The sequence below is a fragment of the Gymnodraco acuticeps genome, unplaced genomic scaffold (genome assembly GCF_902827175.1).
Source record: "Gymnodraco acuticeps unplaced genomic scaffold, fGymAcu1.1, whole genome shotgun sequence".
Lineage (NCBI taxonomy): Eukaryota > Metazoa > Chordata > Actinopteri > Perciformes > Bathydraconidae > Gymnodraco > Gymnodraco acuticeps.
Window position 1 is genome coordinate 143077 of NW_022992085.1, and position 15726 is coordinate 158802.

At 37.9% G+C, this 15726-nt stretch overlaps 1 protein-coding gene across 14 annotated transcripts; it reads left to right on the top strand.

Moving 5' to 3' along the window:
• The first annotated feature begins 496 nt into the window (after window positions 1-496).
• Window positions 497-14799, top strand: bcas1 (brain enriched myelin associated protein 1). 14 transcript variants are annotated; one of them, XM_034202573.1, is made up of 15 exons: window positions 497-670; window positions 804-875; window positions 1145-1229; window positions 2025-2185; window positions 6761-6940; window positions 7826-7879; window positions 8139-8171; window positions 8983-9201; window positions 10447-10512; window positions 10708-10749; window positions 11479-11544; window positions 11731-11769; window positions 12486-12608; window positions 13183-13389; window positions 13850-14799. In XM_034202573.1, the coding sequence occupies exons 2-15, from the start codon at window positions 837-839 to the stop codon at window positions 13925-13927; spliced, it is 1392 nt and encodes a 463-aa protein (XP_034058464.1). In that variant the 5' UTR covers window positions 497-670; window positions 804-836; the 3' UTR covers window positions 13928-14799. The 14 variants fall into 14 exon arrangements, with proteins under 14 accessions (XP_034058464.1, XP_034058465.1, XP_034058467.1 ...); XM_034202574.1 differs by having other exon boundaries at window positions 10447-10482; XM_034202576.1 differs by lacking the exon at window positions 11731-11769.
• Window positions 14800-15726: the final 927 nt, after the last annotated feature.

The window sequence follows — 15726 nt, forward strand, 5'->3', positions numbered from 1 at the left end:
CAGATGATTTAATTACAGAGCTCTTTGTTTGTCATGATAAGCTGTGACTCTAAAACAGATAGTTCCTCTTATAAAATCATATCAAAGAAATACAGTAGATATTTCATGGCATGTGGCACTTGGATTATTTCTTCCAAATTGTCCTATTATTAACAGACCCTGTAAAAAAGATCATAATAACCTAAATGATAACATGATTAAAGTTATTCTTTAAAATAAAAAGAACCGGGTTTATAGAATACTACGTTTATGCATGTTCTTTGTTGGCAATTAGGAAGTGTTACAACTAATGTCCTTAACCTACATCCTGTTAGTTCACATGTAATTTGTCAACAAGAGTGCACTGCATCGCCTTATTTCCTTGTGATTGATAAGATTATCAGCACATTATGATCATGTCGGGGGGTCTTCAAAGTGTTCACAGAGAGATTACAATGAGCTAATCGTGAGCTTTTAATAAAAGAGCACCGACACTGTAGTCAGTGAATAGTAGGAAGTCCCATTGATTACTTAAAAACGGTCACACCCATTTCTTAAAGCACACCAACTATGTATATAGGCTGTAAACAACAGGCATGCACAGTTTGGTAGGAGCAGCAGAGTGACACACTCCCTGCATATTTTATCTTAAGACGGATATCACTTGTTTGTCTTGCAGAAGTGTAACAAGGTAAGACATTTGAGTTAACACAATGCTATATTACTGAATGAAGAGACATACCAATTTCGATATATATTGCATTTTTGCATTGTATAGTTTCTTGTTCATGAAACGTAACTAAATTATATTTCCTTTTTTTCAGAATCGGAGTTTCAAAGCCTGATTCTTGGAAAACATGGGGAACGAAGCATCCAAGAACAAAGAGCTTACCAAGGTAGCATTTTATTAAAAGTAACAAAAACCTGTGATGTTAACCCTATAACTGAAGTATCTATAACTTATAATACATTTTAATTTCTCATGGAAAAGCAGATGTTAATGGCTGTTTGGACCAAATATGTTATACCATATTTTTCAAAATGTTTGATTGTTAGCAGTTTATGTAAATGCAAAATCAGTGTTTTGTCCAAATAACCCACTGTAGATAATGTCTTGTTAACTGTGGACCAATCTATACAGTATGTCTTTATTGCTTTTTTATAGCATGGGAGCATTTCTAGTAAGCATAACAATGGATCATTGAATGGCATCTCTACAAACATCAAATCTAATGGAGTGGCGACTGTTGGTGAGTGAGATCTGTTTTTATTAGAATACCTAATCATGTTTTAACTTTAAAAAAGCATGGTAGAAATATGTCATATATACACATTTGGACACAGTGTGACAATTAACTTTTTGTCTTAAAATGTTGAGAATCTGAGGATGACAGTCATATTTGTACTGTTCTTAATACTATTAAGCTGTATATTGCTTCTTGGGAAATATTGTACACTAGTCTCTGACACATAAAATCAGCTGATTTATGTTGGATTAGTCCTTTGGACTTTATAACACTCTGTAAACACAGTGACTCCCAGCTGGACTGTGTCTTGGGACTTACAAAGTAAACCTTAGGCGTAGTCTCATACAGTGACAAGAAGCAACTGTTTATCCTGTCATGGTGTGGTTTGTGTCAGTGCAGAGATAATAGTGCTGCAGGATTCCCACTGTCACCTGAGTTAGTCTAAGTCAGCTAATGTTGGCGACGGAGACAATTTCACTTTCTCACACATAGTCCATGTTTACTTCATGGAGACATGGAGCAAAGTAGATATCGTGCATAAGTTAAATATTGCATTCAAAGAAGTTAACATAAAATAAACACTGATGTGTAATATAAATGACAGATGCAAAAATATTTGGTAAAGCATATTCAAACACACGAATAATTATTAGATAAGATGCATTATTGTAACACAGACTTCACATTACAGACAAGAGAACAAAATAAAATAATCAACTAGCAACATGTAAAATATTTGTCAGAAAGTTTCAGGTTCCAATCTTTAATTCCCAACCCTTTTTTTTAACCTTGCCACAGAAATAACTGAGCCGCACTACGTGATAGTCGAAACCGACTCTAAATCTGCTGAAGCTCCGATTATTTCTGAACTCCTGGAAACCATCATCCAAAAGGAAGAAGTCCAGGAAATAAATGAAAATCCACCAGATGAAAGTCTTCCTGACCCCGATCCACAGACCGTAAGTGCAGATATGTTTGTTTTCAAATGTAATATTCTATTATTTTTATCGTCAACAAATACCATGCAAAGACCTAAACAAACATGTGTTGCTCTCGTCGCCAAAGCCTGCTTTATCGTATTTCTAATCCAAAACGTAAAATATTCCAGTACCTGTTTGAGTAGCATTTGCTCACGAACTACATTGACCAGCTTGTTTAAAATAATTACTTAACCCTTTTCTAGAAACGAGTATTTTCTTGATTAGGACAACATTATTGTGTCTATTTTGTGCCTTGGGAGGTTGGAGAGTAAAGCTGGACGTAATTTCTTTACTAACAGACTGCTGTTGCTGTAACGGCAACATTGTCTTACCTTAAACAATCATTTGTTGTGCCATTTTTTTAAGTGTCTTTTGGCCAAAGAAGAAAAGGGGGAGGGAAATCCGAGAGCCCTGAGAGAAGAACTAATGCATTGTTGGTTTGGTCTTTTGTCATATTTGTTGACTGTAAGGAAAATAAAGAAACATTTCTTATCCTTCAATGTTTTCTAATCCCCAAAACAATCTGCCTGCCAAATTGACTAATATCACTTCGTAAGGTAAGCCAATTTAAGGGGTATATAAACCAATCCACTAACAAATTGAAACTGTCACGATTCTCATGTAATGTCACGATCTGTCTGTGTTGTGTTTTGTCTTGTTTAGATCTGTCTGTGGTTTTCTGTCTGCGTTGTGTTTTGTCTTGTTTAGATCTGTCTGTGGTTCCCTGTCAGTTTCCCTGGTGTGTCTAATTTACCCGATTGTGTGCACCTGGTTTCCCTGTGTTTTCTCCTCCCTCCTCACCTGTGTCTTGTTTGTATGATTAGTCTTGTGTGTATTTAAGTTCTGGTTTTTCTGTCTGTCTGTCGGTTCGTCTTTTGTTGGTGACTGAGTTCACCGGTGAGTGTTCTGTTTTGTCTGAGTTAGTTTCATTATCCTTGAAATAAAGGTTTATCAGAGTTATCTGCATTTGGGTCCTGCTTCCTTCACTCAACCGTGACAGAAACAAAAGGTAGAAAGAATTTCTACAACCAAATAAATAAATAAATAGTCTCAAGCACATGGTTGTGATATATGTCACGGAATCAATTAATAAGCTCTATTTGATTTAAACACCAATGTTGATTTTCATGATAAAGGAGTCGGACACAAGAGAAGAGGAAGCCTTCTCCGTGATCATCGATGTGCACCAAGACGACTTTGAATATCCACTTTGGAAAGCTGAAATATCAACACAAACGGACAGAAAAATTGAAGCACATATTTCAACGCAAACTGGTGAGGATAATGTTGATACAACCACCTATACTGATGGTCCAGTGGAAGTCATAATGGAGACGCAGGCATCGCAAGAAGATCCGCCAAATGAGTCGGCATTTGTCATTGCGGGGGTTGTTGAAGATACTTTGAATGAGGAGCACTTAGACAACCAGACAGCTGGGATTATCAAAGAAGAACTTGTCAAGGAGAACATAGTGTGTGAGTGTATAGTATGCAGAGCAGATACAACCACCAACACTTATGGCCAAATAGAGGACATAGTCATAATAGAGACAGCAGCAACTGAAGAAGATCCATCATATGATCCTTCATTAATCATTGCTGAGGAGGTTGTTGAAGAGACTTTTAATGTAGAGCCATCAGACAACCAAGAATCTGGATTCATTAAAGAAGAACTTGTCATGGAGAACATTGTGTGTGAGAACATAGTGTTCAGAGAAGAATGGATGGAAGTTATCGACATCATAAACTTCAATGAATCTAAAGTCCCTTCTGTGACAGTACTGCTGGTAAATATGGAATCTGCCCATGAAGGGGTAACCGCAGATACTGTAGCTGAGGATGTACCTGAAATATGTAAACAAGAAGTTCTAGCTGTTGCAGTTGAGAATGTACCAACAAGATGTGAAAACGTGGAACCTGTCCATGAAGAGGTCACCGCAGATTATGCTCCTGCAGTTGAAGATGTACCAGAAATATGTGAACAAGAAGTACATGCTGTATTGGAACTTTCTGTCCCTCCTGTGACAGTTATTATAGTAAATGTGGAATCTCACCATGAAGAAATCAGCGCAAATGGTGTCATTGCAGTTGAGAATGTACAAGAAATATGTGGACAAGTAGTACTTGATGATGAGTGGGATAGATGTCCTGAGGAAGAAGTTATCATTGTAGAAGCTCCGTCCATTGAGCGTATCACCTTTGAAGAACTTCCTGACGAAAAGTTGTGCTCTCATGATGATGAAGACATGCTTGGATATATTCTTGAAGTTATTGCTAGAGATATGAATGCAGAGGTTGGTGAAGATGTGAGCACTGATCTGGGACCAGAGCAAGTTGAAGAAACAGAGCCAAGTCATGTCCAAGATGATGATATGATAATGGCGGCAGCGATTGAAACCCTTTCACTCGAATTTGAATGTTTTTCCATCACCTCTCAGGAATCTCTTGATGATTCTGCGGATCATGTCGAAGAAGAGATGATCACTGCAACTAGTTATTTGCACTTATCTGGAGAACAAGTAGCAGGCCTAGTGACTCCAGAGGAGCCAGTTACTGAGATGACAAACAAAGAAGCAATAGAGGCTTTATCAAATGAAATGGAAGCAGTGCCAGAAAGTGTTGAAGAACATACGACAGGAGGCCAAGTCACCGGGGAAGACAGTTCTGAGGAAACTATGGAACAAAGTGATGATGTTTTGGCTCAAGCTGTAACACCCGAACAAATCCCAGTAGAACAGGTAGAGGAAACCCCAAGCCCACTTGACGAGGATGCAACCCAAGAGTTGTTGAGGAACACACCAGAAGCAGTTTTTGAAGATATTTCGGGGCTGCTTGAAGTTCCTGAAAACATAGTTGAGGAACCTGCTGACGTGCCACCAATGGATGCCACAGAAGAGTCTGAGCCTTGCGTTTCAGACCAAGAGGAACTCGTAGAGGAGAACATCGTCTTAGCCGAAATGCTAATAGATTCAACTCATGTTGTTTCTGAGATGTCTTTGGAGGGGAATGCAAGCCTTCCTGAGCAACAACGAAAGGGCAACGTGTTGGTAGTCCTACTCGAGACAATCGAAGATGAAGTTACAGAAGAGATCATGCAAGAAACAGATCATTCTGGTCCTAGTTTATCTGCTGAAGAGGAGAACTATGCTTTTCTTGAGACCATTGTAGAGGAAATCCTCACAGAAGACGATGATGAAGCTGAATGTGACCTTGTGACTTCAGAGGAGGACTCTGAAGAGAATGCTGAGAATGAACCAAGTGGGACCTCCACAGATTCATCACTGGACTGAAGTGTCACAACCACAGACTTGGAAGCGTTATTTGTCAGGTTGCAGTCAGCTTGTGTGGAAGTTGTTGAAGAATCAGCATGCTTGGTCGTTTCACGCTATCTTTAGTGGGATACGAAATTACTGTTCATATTAATGTGGCTCTTCTCCAAAGGAAGAAGAGCAGTAAAATGTTGAATGAATAAAAAATATTGATCTACCTCATGTGTTTAACGTTTTGCACCAGGAGTTATACATAGAGGTAGCTGTTGTTGTATCGGCTAGTAGCAAACTACGTACATTTCAGAGTAAGTTGCCATACTAAAATACTTTGATTTCTTATTTAACAGTCGATTTGGCTAGTTATCTACTTATCTATTCAGTCAAAGTTATCATGAGTTTGTATCCGTTTATAAGTATGTTGGGCAGCTTGTTTTTTTCAAAGAGGCTAGTTGTCCTTTTAGTTGAACAAAACAAATAGAAAGCTCTAAATTCAAAGTAATGTCTCTTTACTTAAAGAACCTTTAACTTAGTTTTTCCCCAATCGTAATGAACAAAAACGTTACTATGAACGTGTTTACTCAAGTTTAAAACACAGGACAGTGACCTCCAATATTTGGAAAGAGAAACTTGTGTGCAATGACCAGTGATTCTGATTGGCCCTCCCTGGCAGTCCCTTTGCTGCACAACTGAAGATATGTAATAGTAATTGCAATTTGATTGTAAGTTGTATGTTGTGTTTTATAATAATGAAAAGCAGTGTTTTTTATATATCATCAACACAAGATGAAATTGTGAAGTTTTGAAATGTTTTCCAATAAAATGAAAAATGTAAACATCTTGTTCATTCATAATTTAGTTGTTTTTGTCATGATTCAAACATTTTTCCTCCTTTTCATTCGTGTTTAGTGACAAATAATACCTACTTTCACAAGAGAAAGAGAAGGGTTTAAAAACATTACATTCAAATTAAATCAGTCCACACTGAAGGAAAATTGTATGCAAAACTATGTATTATATACCCACCATCATGTCACAGCAAGGTATTTGTGTTTCCTCACATTTTCCAGGGCATAACTCTCACACATTGTTGAATATCAATGAGTGAGGGGTGGGACACACACACATTAATAAAAGGCTGATTGTTAACAATGCCTCGAGTAGGCAGAGGCATGGTTGGAATTGTGCTCCCATCTCAATGCTGCGATTAAGACACTCACTGCTTGCATTATCAGCTGTGGGGCTTTAACATAATTCTCAAAGGCTAATTCTTTGTGATGCTGTATAGGGGACAGCTAACTTAAAGCAAGAATCAGAATCACTACCGGAGCCGGGGAGTGTGACTCTAGACCTGTGTCCAGTTGAAGAAACAGCTCCTGAAACTGTCAACGGAAACATTCAACCGGAGGAAACCCAAAAGGCAAGCAAACCAGAGGAGAATCCAGTTATGAACTTCTTCAAAAAAATAGTAAGTGACACAATTTGAGAAATTAGGGGTTGATATTCCAAATTGTTTGAAAAAATAGACTGCTGGGGGAAAAAATACATTGAAGAATTTGCTGTAGTGTAAAGGAAGGAAACAGATCTACCATTGTTATCTGTAATTATTACTGAAGTCAAACAGCTGCTTAAAAAACTTAAATGAACATTTTCACATTTCTCTTAAAGCCTTACAGAAACCAAATCATTTAATGATAATGTGAAGCAGTCTTAATTAATTCAACAGATGCTGCGTGACATTTTATTGGTGATTTCTCTTGTTTTATGTTGAGGTATGTGAAAAGGGACTTTTTGGCACAGAAAATGTATCCATAACAATATGACAGCACTGATGGAAAACCTACAACAAGCAGCTATTGTATTTCCTCTTCAACGTGCTGTGTTTGGGTCATTTTAAAGAGTTACCATTGCTCTAGCCCCATGCTAATCAAGTCTCTGAACATGCGGGAATGTGGTGGCCTATTGTTCGAGCCATAGTGTGAGCTCACAAGGGGGGCCTGTGCTGTTGGAAGTTGAGATTTGTGAAGATAGAGCGAGGGCAGGCCTACGCCATCTCCGCAGCACAATGGCTGTCACAATGACAGCGCACGTACTGTATGTGCTCTGTCAGGGACCTCAGAGTGCCTCAGTCAGCTCATCATAAAGGCCTGTGTCTGCATTCATGAAAGGCTTGTATCTAAATAATATTTATTCTGTTTCTATAACATGGGCGAAAGAACGCTGACTTTGTTCTACACAGCTTCAGTGCAGGCTATAAGAAATAACATAATGCAAAGACATAACATTTGAAAGCTAGGCCTTTAGTTTTTCTATTACGAACGGCACAAATAAAAGTTTTCTTCCCTTGTTGCAGGTGACTCCCAAAGTAACCAAGGAAACCGCTACTCCTGAAGCCACAAAAGAGCAGGTGAACAGATGTTTTTGAAGCATTAAATCACATAAAAAACATGTTTAAATATTAACTGGCCATTGTTAATTAAGAAAGGTTTGAATTCTCGTTTTTATTTCTTCTCAACATCCAATGTATATCGTGCTTTTTTTGTTTAGGGTTAACCCTTTTTTTGTTTTGTTTTTGCATCAGTGAACTCAAGCTTGTTTGCACATCTTTGTTTGCTTGAGCTTAACTTTATTTCTCTAACTGTTTCCTTTTTTCTGTTCGCAAATAGTCCCAGGAGTGCCCACCAGTGACAACCACTACTGTGAGAACATTCCCCATGAAATGTTATAATTAGTTTTTATTTACCTCAAAAGGATATCTTTACTGGACATTAGTTGGGTTCAGTTAACTTCCATAAATGCTCCTTTAATTGCTAGTGTTTAATTGTACACACACATTTTTTTCATTGTTTATTAATGTTACGGTGTGTGCAGGAAGCAGGACCCAAATGCAGATTAAAGTGTCAAAAATATCTCCTTTATTTCAAGGCTATAGTATAAACAAAGACAGAACAGAACACTCACCGAAGACCAGGTCATAACACAAGACGAACCGACAAAGACAGACAGAAAAACCAGAACTTAAATACACACAAGACTAATTATACAAACAAGACACAGGTGAGGAGGGAGGAGAAAACACAGGGACACCAGGTGAACACAATCGGGTAAATTAGACACACCAGGGAAACTAACGACAGGGAACCACAGACAGATCTAAAGACAAAACACAACGCAGACAGAAAACCAAAGACAGATCTAGACAAGACACAACGCAGACAGAAAACCAAAGACAGATCTAGACAAGACAAAACACAACACAGACAGAAACAGGCAAGACAGGAGGTGAAGACCTTTCAAAATAAAACATGAAACAAAAGACAGAAATAGACAAGACAAAATACAACACAGACAGATCTTGACAATTTTGGACTAAACTTGCTTGCTAAACTATACTGATAACTGGTTTGCATTCATCATTGCACCTTGAGTTGTAATTGTGTACTTTATCATGTATGTAAGTGTGGAGTGTTTTCTTTTTAGCAATTATTTGAACACTCACTCTCTGAATAGGTCGCACAAGTATCTGAGCCGCCCCCAGCACCCAAAGGGGGGATGTCTATCCCGCCACCACCTCCTCCAGAGCCACCCAAAATGGAAATCAAGGCAGAACCAGCTGCAAAACCTGCCAAACCCACACTCAAAGAAGAACCAAAAGCTGCTGGAAAGTCACCCAAGGCCTCAAAAGGAGTATCAACCAGAGCCACTCTGAGCAATCTCTTCCATCCAAAGGTAAATAAACAGTAAACCAAAGATTGTAAGACAAGATAGATACGTAAAGGGGTGGTTATTCATGTAGAATTGCAATGATGCATGAGTAAAATCTGAGTATAATGCAGAGTGAATGTGAATTTGAGGTACTGCTAGGTCTCAAGGCATCCAAGGGCAAGAGTGCTTCAGCAAGTGGAGCCAATGCCATGACTGCAGCAGTGGTACAGTAGATTATTATATTCTCTAACTGACCATGGCTCTTCCTGTTACTAACTGAACAAGAGCTGGTCTGTCTGGAGGTGGCAAGAACAGAACAAATAGCTGTTTTCAAATAGGAATAAACAGCAATTGTATAAGATAGTATTTATTGTGCCTTGAACCTCACCCAGGGTATCAGATTGTTGTTGTTCTCTTTCAAAGATGTGACTTGGATGTGATATGGAGATACCATGTCCAATAATCACATAAATATTTCCGGAGAAAACTGTGTCAAGTTAGCAGCACTGTTTGTACCACAGTCCCTTTTCCATGATATTTGCACTATTTAAATTGTATTAGTGATTAATTTAATTCACACAAAATGTTGAGAAAATGCACGTAAAATTAGATGAGGAGATCAACACTACTCTTATGATTTTGCACTAACTATCAAGCTACAGTCAGAAAACATGGAACTTAGCTTAACAACTGGAAACAAGGGAAACAGCTAGCTTGGCACCTGGAAAAAGAATAAAACATTAATGACCTATGAACCTTTAGACAGTGCACTTTGAGTATGTCAAGTAAATTCACACTGCATACTAAGTAATTGTTGCAAAAATCCTAAACAATTAGACTGCGATACATAGGCTACTCAATTTGTTATCAGTATAACTAGTAGGCCTAGGCTACATTAGCATGTGAATTCAAACAAAGCCCAATAAATAGTTGCAGCACATGAATCATATTAACAACTTCTCATTTGTACTCACTTTATGTACAAATTAACATACAGTGCCATTTGCTTACTTAAGAGCTAGCCGATTCTTCCTGCCTCCAGTCTTTATGCTATGCTAGCCACTTTCTAGCTATACTTAGCTCACTGATCTGAGAGTGGTATTGATCTTCTCATCTAATTCTCAACAAGAAAGCACATACACGTTATCAAAAATGTCAAACTATTATTTTAACCTTTTATAATGACAACATTGCCTCTGTGTTTAAAGGACATCTCCTGTCTATCATGTTGCTTTGACTAACAATATTAATTCCTCCAATGTCCTGCAGAAAGTCAATGATGAACCACCAGAGCCAGAAGTAGAGGTAGAGGTACAACCAGTAGTAGAAGTACAGGTAAACCAGAGTGCATGCTCAATCTCATCAGGAGTATTCAGGGGATTGTGTATTTTAATGTGAGTTTGAATATCAAATCTTTCACCAAACCCCTCTCTAGCTGTGCTCATAACAGACATACCATATAAATGAAAGCACGTTCAAATCGTCTTAATTTGCATCTCTTCAGAATAAAAAAGTAGTTTTGCTCTGCAGGAGACACCAGAGGAGTCACCAGAGCCAGTTGTAGAAGTCCAGGTAAAACAAGTATGAGAGTTGTAAATCTCAGGGTTACGTCATTTTTTGGGGATTGGAATAGTCGTCTGGGCCCAGGAGTTTAACATTTTGAATCCCTATCTGATCACATCAGATTTGGATTTTGGGGAGTTCAAAACCAAAAAACAGGATTAGGATCACTTTGATATCCGATCAGATCAGGAAATCCAATCCAAGCTTTAATCTGGATCAAATCTTCACAACAAAGATTGTCAAGCACAGATGTAATTTAGATTAAAGAAAAAATATCTTCAACAAAAAAAAACCCTAACCCTAACCCATCATCTGTCATCACCTTTCAAATTTAAAAATATAATTAGACATTATAGATGTCTCTGCAATGTGGTCTCTTGTCTTCCTTGTATTATTTTTCATATCCACTAGATGGCGATCAATAGGATTAAAGCATTGATATTCAGGATCTAGTAATCTTGAAAAATCGTAATCTGGATCAGATTGATCCTATCCTGAATTGCTTTGAACTCCAGGGACAAAATCTGGCCGATTTGTCTGATCCTGGATCACAAAAAATGGGATTTCAAAATCTGATCGGATCTGATTGAGATTAAAAGTGTTGAACTTCAAAACTTGAGTTCAAAACTTTTAATCTCAATCAAATCCGATTAAAAGTGTTGAACTCCTGGGCCCTTGGCCCAGATGATCTGATTATTCTCTGTTTTCATATGTTGTGATTCATTTGCATCTGCTCAGAGTGAAATTAATGTTCAACCCACTGAGACAGCAGAGGAGGCTGCAGAGACAGTTGTGGAGGAGCAGGTAAATCAGCAGGAAGTGCTCACGAATATGAATTCCTAATTTTCCTCACTCTACAGGCACCTCTGACGTGTTATTGAACCAGCTATCAAATATAATCAAAAATAATCTTTCACCATTCATTATTCATTTAAAAAATGTGGCATTATTCTTATATAGCAATTCAAATAATGGTATAATTCCCGGCAGATGGAGGAAGAGGTACCACAGCCAGTGGTAGAAGCTGAGGTAAATTTAAAGGAGGTCAACATTATGGGAAATACTCTTAATTGCTTTCTTGCAGAGATTTGAAGATCACTCTCATATGTCCATATGTCTCATATCATGTCCGTAAAGTATGAAGCAAAAGCTAGCAACCGCTTAGCTTAGCATAGGCTGTGAACAGCTAACCGGCCTCTGTCGGAAAGTAAATAAATCAGCCTTTGGCCATTTAACATTTCTGATAAAACCACTACATTACAAAACAGTGTGATTCCATAACTTTTGGACAGTCAGGCTGGTTGTTTAAATTAGTTATGCTATGCTAAGCTAACAGTTTCCTGCATCCTATATAATTAGGTGTGAAAATGATATCAATCATCACATTTCTTTGCAAGAAATATGCTTTTCCTGATGTGTCAAACTACTTCTTTAAAGGAGTAATCTTGGGTGGTGTCATGCCCTTTTTCTATTTCCTTGTGTTGTTTTTCCTACAGACGAAAACATTCTATATTTTGTGCATGATTTTCTGGGATTTTCATTATTACAGGGACAGGTTTTTATCCAATTTTTCTTCCTCCTCTTCTGCTCTGATCCTGCTTGGATCGTTTCCAACCCTTTTACCTCTTCTTTTACTTCACAGATGGCAGCTCCTGTTCTCACCCTATCCGCTTCAATCATTGCCTTGCCTTTAAATCATCAATACCTCATGATATGTATTGTCTTCTCTGCTGTTTCCATTAAAGAAGGTGGATCCCTCAAAAGCTGGCACCCTGGAGGCCGCCGTGAAGCCCGAACCTCCACCGCCTATTCAGGAAGAAAAGAAAACAGACTCAAAGCCATCCTTCTTTTCCATGTTCAAGTCCAAAGTAAGGACCTATATACACTATTTGACAATATCTTAGAAATATGGTGGAATTACTACAGAAAGTTAATGTGAATTTTAGGTATTCTTAAACCACATGACCACAGGCAACAACAACTGGAGTAGTCAGTAGCATGACCTCTCGAAAATAGACGCAATATTAACCAGATGAATTAAAAATGTATAACATCTGGTATTAAAACCTGCATTCAATCTGTTTTTTTCTCCATGTGTCGTGAATCATAACAACACACATCAGTGCATTTACTAAGACACACTGGATCCTAACATCTGGTACATCTTAATGTCACTTGGATGTAATCTCAAAGTTCAAGTTTAAAGGCTTTTATTGTCATGTGTGCACATAGCTACAGTGTAGTTATGGCAATGAAAATCTTAGGTCACAGGCTCGTCCAACAGAGCAACACAATAAAACAGATAAAATAGTACAAGTAAATAAAATAGAATATAATAGAAACAGAATAGGAGTTCAACTGTGCTTAATGATTGGTGCAGATCAGACATTCCTATGTACTTATACAAAAGGCTGCAATAATTCGTTTTTCAATCACTTTCAGGCCGCTGACCCCAAGAAGGCGCCCCCTGCCCCCGCTGCAGCAGCAGAGACAGTGAAAGCCAAGGAGGAGCCCAAAGCAGCAGCCAAGTCAGAGGCGGTTGTAGAAAACAAACCCGCTGCAGTGGCCCCTCCAGATGGAGAAGATGCAGCCCATGCTCCCAGGAAACTGGAGAAGAGGAACTCCATCCATTTGTTCTTTAAAACTCTGGTAAGGATGGTGTCCCTTTTCCACTGAAGTTACTGACGCTTTTTCTGGTTGAATGGACCTTTATATTGCAATTAGTTGCAGTTTATCTCCACTAGATGGCAGCAACAACTTGTAAAGTAACCAAACGTGTGGGCAATATTTGCAGTGCATATTGTGAATTGTTTGTGTAGAGTTTGTTTTTATATCTATTTGACTTAAATAAGTTGACACATATTCATTTCGCAGTAATCAATGCAACTGAAAAAAGGGGGAAGTGCTTTCAAAAGTAAAAAAAAAGACCTCAAATTAGAAATTGTTCCCCACAATATAATTGAAAAAAGGTTTCTAGAAAACTTAAGTCAAATGCAAATACTCATCTAATGGGTTGTGTTCAGATATGGCATGCATAATATGGGTCTTCAAAAACAAGATTAGTACAGTAGATCGAAACATTTACAATTGTTTTCCCTTTCAACTTCAGGGTCAGAGACGTAGCTCGACAGAAGCCGGGGTCCAGACGGAGCAAGTCCCTGCAGCTGCAGCTGAGAAGGCCAAATGAAACCAGAACCAACAGTGAAGTTTCCCTGTACAAAACCCCTCTATCTTTGTTGCTCTTACTCAATCTTTATATCTCTCCCCGTCTCATTTTTCTTTCAACCCTATTGAGTTACTTTAACTACATTTTTTTTGTTTTTGTTACTGTTTAGAAGTTAAAATATGGAAAGAAAAGTGACTGAAAGGGTAAAAGCAAGTCGATAGAAAGTCAAAGTTGAACAAGTTGTGATTTGAAATGCTCAAAGGTGAGGTGGTTGAGATATATATATATTTTCTGGTCATATACATGTCTTGACTTAAAGTAATGTGAGTGAGAAACGCTTTCTACAGACATTTAATGTGACTCACGGGGTTTGAGCAATAGATAGTACCAGGCTTTGCTTTTAGCAATAAGTTTGTCAAAAGAAAAACAGGTTCAAGTTTTAGAAGGCGGAAAAACCTTGGCAATGCAGATGTTAATATCGAACGAATAGCAACAAAGTACTTTTATCTATATGACATTATAAGAACATATTTGTATAACAAACTTCACTTACATATTATTTTAACTTTATGTAAACTAAAGCACATACACACACATCCTAACAGTCATGTATTGGGCCATATGGGAAAAATCACAATCTTTACTTATCTGCACGAAAATTATTGTAAACAAAAACAAAATGGTGTCCTTGTGCAAATGTGTCCTTGTGGTGCGCTTTGCCTCTGTCATATATCACAGTCGCTTAATTTGATTACAGCATGTCATTTAAAAAGACGTCTTATGGTGTTAGTTATTTGTTTTTCGACATATGTGCAATTAATATAAAGCTTTTGTTTACCTATATGTATGTGTAACTTCAACTATCTTAAAAGACAATAAATATGTTCACTGTTTGTTTGTTGTCGATCAGTGTAGAGGAACAAGAAAAACTGGATGTGGAGACAACTGCAAAACATATGTGGCTCAGCAAGTTTTACCAAAATAATGTTACATCATATGTTTGATAAGATACAGGACTAAACGTGTGAGCTAATAACACATGACCTACGAGTCAAAGCTGACTATGTTGGGTGTAAATGTAAATACAGTAAGCCATGTTGCTCATCTATGTGTTTATCTGTATGGCTAATAGACAAGTGACAGGTGTCTGATAGACATGCTCACAAGAAATACAACTGACATCTCCTCCATGAGACAGATGTGAAACAAGATCTGAGGAATTGTATATTCTAGGTAAAGGAAGCCCTTAAATCCCCATTACCATTTATGATGTAATTTCTGTGATGGATCGCACAGGGCGCAGTCTTTGGAAGGATGTGTTTGAGAAGGTAATGTCTGAGACCCACCATTCACCCACCATTAAGGGATGAGTCTCGGCCCCTGAAGGCATAACTCACGCTGCTCCTTTGTTATCAATGAGACACACTCTTCTTGCATTACCCTCTATAATAGTTGTGATCATTTTAAATCGGGCATCAAAGTAATTGCCATGGCACTTAGGGAGGAAAAAGTGAGGTATTGCTCTCACGATATGAAACATGTGATCCATCTGAGGATTGATTTAAATTAAGTTGAACGTTTTTGTCTCATTGCTATGTGCAAAAAAACTCATTAGTAAACATCAAGTCATTAATTATTTACATGATCTTAAATTCAAATCCTTTAAAGCACCACGCCAGCACTTCCTTATGTCTGTTCTTTCTCATGCTGTGATTAGGAAATTCACTCGGCCTATTGTGCCAAAAGAAAATGCAGATAACAGCTGCATGTCTGTGGGTGTTTCAAGGGAAGGCTTTTCTACACAATCCTTATTTCATGAG

Excerpts from the sequence above, each read along its gene's own strand:
- bcas1 (XM_034202571.1), top strand. The coding sequence starts at position 837 with ATGGGGAACGAAGCATCCAAGAACAAAGAGCTTACCAAG. Across the intron at positions 1,230-2,024 it reads TAATGGAGTGGCGACTGTTG|AAATAACTGAGCCGCACTAC; the intron begins GTGAGTGAGATC and ends ACCTTGCCACAG. Across the intron at positions 2,186-3,342 it reads CTGACCCCGATCCACAGACC|GAGTCGGACACAAGAGAAGA; the intron begins GTAAGTGCAGAT and ends TTCATGATAAAG.